The sequence below is a fragment of the Lontra canadensis genome, unplaced genomic scaffold, assembly GCF_010015895.1.
Source record: "Lontra canadensis isolate GAN:19392208 unplaced genomic scaffold, GSC_riverotter_1.0 scaffold29, whole genome shotgun sequence".
Lineage (NCBI taxonomy): Eukaryota > Metazoa > Chordata > Mammalia > Carnivora > Mustelidae > Lontra > Lontra canadensis.
In genome coordinates, this window is record NW_022631023.1 from 5,633,193 (window position 1) to 5,639,663 (window position 6,471).

General features: G+C 48.1%; 1 protein-coding gene across 1 annotated transcript; it reads right to left on the reverse strand.

Moving 5' to 3' along the window:
* Nucleotides 1–729: 729 nt before the first annotated feature.
* On the reverse strand, nucleotides 730–3,090 carry B3GALT5 (beta-1,3-galactosyltransferase 5). The gene is made up of 3 exons (XM_032865546.1): nucleotides 2,895–3,090; nucleotides 2,519–2,684; nucleotides 730–1,827 (listed from the first exon to the last, which is right to left on the reverse strand). Exon 3 carries the CDS (start codon nucleotides 1,825–1,827, stop codon nucleotides 892–894), a length of 936 nt encoding a protein of 311 aa, XP_032721437.1. The 5' UTR covers nucleotides 2,519–2,684; nucleotides 2,895–3,090; the 3' UTR covers nucleotides 730–891.
* Nucleotides 3,091–6,471: the final 3,381 nt, after the last annotated feature.

Below are 6,471 nucleotides of genomic sequence, written 5' to 3' on the forward strand. Positions count from 1 at the left end.
CTTGGGCCAGGCGTGAAAAGCAGGCACAGGAAGAGAACCCCCCTTGACCAGAGTTCCTTTCAGTGAGCTCACACAGTACCTTTGGGGACGCTGGCCAAGAAGTCTGATCAACAGGCCAGGCTTCGCAGTTATTTTGAAACCAAAGCTATAACCACGGTTCCTGCCTCAAGGTGGCCATTTCTTAGGGGCGATGGCTGGGAAAGGGCTTGCTCTGCCGTGAGCTGAATGCCGAGTGCTCACAGGGACTCAGCGTCCCGATTGTGTCCAATGCAGTGAGTGAAGCTATGCAGATTTCCCCAGGGACGGCCCTGAAAGCTCAAGGCCTGGGAGCTAAAGCGGATGGGACTCTTGAAAGGGACCAAAGGGACCACCATCAGGCCTGCTTCTGAGCCCTCCTGGCCTCCACTCCCTGCCAAAGGAGGCAGGACTGAAGGGTGGGCTCGAGCCAGGGGCTGTGCCTGGGTTCTTACAGCACTGGATTTCCATCACTACCCCAGAATTTGTTAGCTGGGAGACGTGGGACGAGGCCCTGTGTTTCTGTAAGCTGCTGTTGCCTGGTATGTAAGAGGGGGATGCTACCACCCACCGTGACACAGAGACACTGATCCTGGAAATGGGAAAATGGAGGCGTGCGTCAGACACTCAGCGCAGAGGTGTAGGGACTCAAGAGATGGCATCTGTTATTGCTTGGGCACCAAGTGGTTTCACTCAGGCTTACAGACTCCGCTAGACGGGCAGCCCTACAGGGAATCACCCTCACCTGACTCCCCCTCCTCCCTCCTCACTCCCTCCCTGCCCGCACAATGATCCTCAGCGATGCCGCCTGAAGATCTTCCGACACTCTCAGGGTGGGTTGCCTCAAGTGTGTCCACGTGGGCCCCTGGGCTCCCCTCAGACAGCTGGACACTCGTCTTCCAGGGAATTTTCCAGAGCATGCCAATAGCTGAGCATGTTGCGAGGCTTGACGAAATGGCAGGCCACTATCTTCTTAAAACGACACGTGGAAAAGGCCAACCCGTCTGGGAAAAAGGTCTGCTCAGAGTGGAGTTCCTCCAGCCCAATTTTCAGTTTCGCCAGGCAGAGCCCCATGAAGACGTCTTCGAGTTTAATGAACGGGACGCTGTCGGACACTTCGTACACCAGACTCGCCACATCGCTGGAAAACACGTAGCCAGTGCCCGAGCAAAAGGGCGGGTACTTCTCCCACGGATACTCGTATTTACTGACAAACCACTTGCTGAACTTGTCCCTAATCGGAAACTCGTTCAGTTTCAAGAAGCCGGTGAAAAACCGAGTGGTTCTATTTTTCCTGAGGAGCAGCTCGGTCAGGTAGTAGATGTTGACAAACATGTCCGAGTCCGTTTTCATCACGAAAGCCGCCTGAGGACAGAAGTGGTGGATCCACTCGATACCCATCATGGTCTTCAGGGTCAGGTTGAAGTAGGTGTCCATGAAGTCCTTCTGGATAATGTCGTGATGCCGCTGGCTTTCCTGCGCAACAACTTTCGACAGGTCCTTACTGGCTGTGACTCCCAGAAGGAAGAAGGTTTTTATGTGTTTTCCATTCACATTCTTTTCTTTCCCCCACGTGTTCCGGATGACCGTGCGAGCAAACATCTGTTCATGGGAGGATGTCACCAGCAGGACAAGGAAAGGGGGATCCTGCTTGCAATTGATATCTGGAAGCTGGAGGAAGTTCCCCATTTCTTTCTTGAAAACAAATGGCTCATCTTTAAAAGGAGTCAGACTGTACATGCTAAAATACAAACAGAGGGCTCCCAGGACCACCAGGGAAATGTAGAGCAGGCACATCTTCGTGTAAGCCATCTGGAAGGAACAAGGTGGAATGGTCAGACCTCAGGAGAAGGGGAGCATGTCTAGCTTTGCCCCAGAGAGGCTTATGGAGGGGAAGACACTCATATCTCACAGCTCATGTGCCAGAGACTCTGGGGTCTCACAGCACACAGAGCTGAGAGCGGGGGTCCAACAGTGAGCATGGACTCCCAACAGTGTGTGATCAGAGCACGGGGCTCCAGGCCAGCCCACCCTTCACCTGTGGGATTCTCAGATTCCCCTCTAAAATATGGGACCAGATCTCCCATGAGGTCCTTCCAGCTCTGTCCATCCCTGACTTCATAATGAAGTCCAGCTAGAGAGCCTGCAAGACAGAAAACCACATGTTCTGGATGTAAAGGCATGAACTGTTTGCATTCTTCTCTAATTGAATCAAGAACCATTTTATCGCATCCAGAAAGAAGTAAGACCAATGTTCTGATCTACACAACTACACTCATCCCCCTTATTTGTGGGAATAAGTTCCAAGATCCCCAGCAGATGCCGGAAGCCAACCACAGTACTGAACCCTACATACATCCTTGTAACTTCTAGTTTTTAAATCAGTCACAGTAAGAAATTCACAACAATAACTAATAATAAAATAGGACAATAACAACAAACTATAATGCAAGTTATGTGAATGTGGTCTCTCTCTCAAAATACCTTACCGCACTGTACTCACCCTTCTTGTGATGATGTGAGATGATGAAATGCCCACGTGATGAGATGAGGTGAGGTGTGTGACGCAGGCGTGTGATGTCGCACTGGGCTACTACCAATCTTCTGACAACAGGTCCAAATGGGGACCATCTGCTTCTGGACCACAGTGGACCACAGGTGACCGAAACCTCAGAATACAGAAGCTCGGATAAGACAGGAACACTGTATCTTGGAATCCATCCCTACTAGAGGTACTTATTCTATTTTAGGGGTTACTTCTTTAAATCTCCTGATTCTTTCTTCTTGTGCCCACACACCTCTGTTATTCTCAGCAAATTCTCACCAAATCCAGGAGCACCCATGTCAATGTTATAACATTAAGAAAACAAATAACTCACTTTCTTCTGGCTCTGATGACCCTCTGGTTGGAAAGCTAAACTACAGGGTAGATTCCGAGAGGAAAGTTGTCAAAGAGCTGCGAGCGAATGCCGTTGGGCCCTGTCCAGTTCTGGACTCACTTCGTTTACCCAAAACGATGATTCCCTTCCTCCAGAGTCACTGTAACGAAAAAACAAAAAGAATAGCACCACTCAAATCATCCACAGCTCATCAGAGCTCCTCCCCATAGGCCATGCCAGCACGTTGCATACCCACCTCACCACCTACCCAGGTGACCTTAAGGATCATTTGGGCCCGACTCCAGCCCCACTCTTCTCTTCTGCTAAGTGAAGGAGATCAAGACAGATTTCACACACGGTGCCCCTATAGACAACAATAAGAGCACGCGAATTTCCAAGAAGCCTATTGAACCTGATGCACTAAGATAGTGCCCAGAGCTCTGGAAGGGGACCCAGGGGACCCATAAGTCAGCTTCAGTCCAATGTCTCATGCTAACAAGTGACCTTCCTACCTAACAGCCCATGGCTAATGTTTACAGAATTTGACATGGGTAAGAGATCCATCAGTTCTCAACTCAGTGTCCCTGTCTTCAAAATATCATCCTGGGTGAGCTCAGAGGGACCAGCAAGACAAAAAAAAAAAAAAAAAAAAAAAAAACCACACACACACAAAAACAAAAACAAACAAACAAAAAACCCAAGAGGAAGGAAGAAAGGGTCACTTATTTTCATGGCAAAATAGGACCTTGAAATTTCATTCAGTTAAAATTCTGTTCCAAATACCTTCTCCATAAAAGATATGGAATAGTGATGGAAACTTCCAGAACCAGCTAACTCTCTGGAGGCCGACTTAGTCTGGCTCCTGTCCTTCATGGCCCCAAGGAGGTTTTGTTCAGCTGGAGGCCCCACGCAGTTCAGAGAAATCACTGTGGGAGGCAAATGGATGGCAAGAACGTTTCTGAGCCGTGGCTGGCAGGATGCTGAGAATTCTATTTCCTTTTTTTTTTTTTTTTAAGATTTTATTTATTTATTTATTTATTTGACAGAGAGAGTGAGAGAGCACAAGCAGAGGGAGTAGCAGAGGGAGAGGGAGAAGCAGGCTCCTTGAAGAACAAGCATCCCAATGCAGGACTCAATCCCAGGACCCCGAGACCATGACCTGAGCGAAGGCAGACGCTCCGCTGATGGAGCCACCCAGGCATCCATCATCTTTCTGAGAATAGTTCTTTGCAGGGGTAGGATGTGTAGTTTACTCTGGCTGAAGAAGGGGTAAGGGGAACCAAATTGCATTTCCCCCCCACAGCACATTTTAAAAAGAGATTGTTTTTCAGAGTCCATAGTCTCTCATGGTTCACCTCCCCTTCCAATTTCCCTCAACTCCCTTCTCTCCATCTCCCCTTGTCCTCCATGCTCTTTGTTATGCTCCACAAATAAGTGAAACCATATGATAATTGACTCTCTCTGCTTGACTTATTTCACTCAGCATAATCTCTTCCAGTCCCGTCCATGTTGCTACAAAAGTTGGGTATTCATCCTTTCTGATGGAGGCATAATACTCCATAGTGTATATGGACCACATATTCCTTATCCATTCGTCCGTTGAAGGGCATCTTGGTTCTTTCCACAGTTTGGCAACCGTGGCCATTGCTGCTATAAACATTGGGGTACAGAAGGCCCTTCTTTTCACTACATCTGTATCTTTGGGGTAAATACTGAGTAGTGCAATTGCAGGGTCATAGGGAAGCTCTATTTTTAATTTCTTGAGAGACTATGGACTCTGAAAAACAATCTGAGGGGTTTGAAGCTGGGGCGGGGGAGGTTGGGGGAACCGGGTGGTGGGTATTAGAGAGGGCACGGATTGCATGGAGCACTGGGTGTGGTGCAAAAACAAGGAATACTGTTATGCTGAAAATAAAATTTAAAAAAAAAGAAATGCACAAACCAAATCAAGAGAAGGATGATATTTCTCTATGTTGCTTCCTTTCTCAGGTAAGTCTGCTCTTCTTCAGTGGGTGGCCTCACTGGTGAGCCTTAACACCTCTTTCCCCTAGTGCACCTTTTCTCAGGGTCATTCGCATGGACCTCAATCCCCAGGGAGGGACGCTCAGCTCAGCTCACTCACTTCATGGGTCTCTCACTAGACACCAAACGGCACCCACGAGGTCTGACTGGCCAATGCTTCCTGAGGTCATTTATTTTCATGTGCCATCAGAACACACTTCCTACCTCCAGTGTGTGACCAGGAAGTTACACCTCATATCCCCATTTACACCTTCAACTGAGTCTATATGTTGTACCATAAGGACCTACTGAAGGGGATTTGGGGAGGACACCTAGCACCAATAAGGGAGAGAGCCTGGAAGAGCATGTTTCTAGAAAAGGAAATATGTATCCCCCAGGTTCTGTCCCTCACAGTTTGGCTAAAAGGCAGGAGCCCGTAGCATAAAGCAGCTCCATGGACAGAGTCATGAACAGGCAACTATCTCTGCTATGGAAACCCCACCTTCAAAACACACTTGGGCCAGCCTGTGTCACCTGGCTTTCCAGTCAGTTATGGAGCAACAGCTTATTTAGCAGATTCTGGGTACCAGGCTTTGCTCTTTCAACCTAGGAGCAATACAGACACAGACACAGAGCCTCGGAACTGGAGTAGATAAGCAGTGTGCATGAATTATAGATCAAGACAAGCCAGAAGGTGGCAGGTCCCTCCCTCCCTTCTCCTCTGCTTCCCACCTCTGCAGGTGTCACATCAGCTCCAGGCCAGGGTCACTGTGCCCCTTCTGGGTCAGAGCACCCAGAGGGCCAGGGGCATGTCCACCTAACACCCCAGAGGGCTGTGTGTAGGTTAGACTAGGCACATTTAAATTACAGAAGAACAAGTAAGTAACAGCACAAAGCTAGCCTTAAAAGCTAGCTCTTTAGGGCAGGGAAAGGCTGTCTGTCAGGAGCCCAGAAGTCATTGTCTTTACTCCATTAAACAGAGGGTCCCTCCCTGCCCAGGCCAGGTGGGTAGGACTCCTGACCTAGGGCTACAGGGCCTGATGACAAAGGGATTGGAAGTCCATATCCCCAAGAGCTAGAAAGCCAAAGAGTCAGTCTGCAAATGCAGTTTAGTGGGGCTAGGGGTGTGGAGACAGGGGAGGGCCTCCTGGATCTGAAAAAAAGGATGATGAATGGAACTTCAAAAAATACTGTCAAAAGACTTCAGAAGCAAGCCACAGAAAGGGAGAATATATGTCATACACATATCTGACAAAGGACTAGTATATCAAGAATATATCAAGAACTTTTATGTATAAACAAAGAAAGCATAAAAACAAAACAAAACCAAAAAAACCCCACAATCTTAAAAGATGAATTATGAACAGATATTTCACAGAAGAAGATATCCAAAAGGCTGAAACCCAGGGTAGGAATCATTAGTCATGAGGGAAATACAAATAAAACCAGTGCCACCCATGGAGATGACTAAAAGGAAGTGGGATGTTGGAAAGCCGTATTTATTTGGCAGTATCTGCTGCAGGGAACGATACGCTCTGACCCCGCCAACCACACCTGAGCTTGTACCCAAGAGAAA

What these genes read in the sequence shown, in the direction of transcription:
- B3GALT5 (XM_032865546.1), bottom strand. Translation starts at nt 1,827, where the DNA reads ATGGCTTACACGAAGATGTGCCTGCTCTACATTTCCCTGGTGGTCCTG.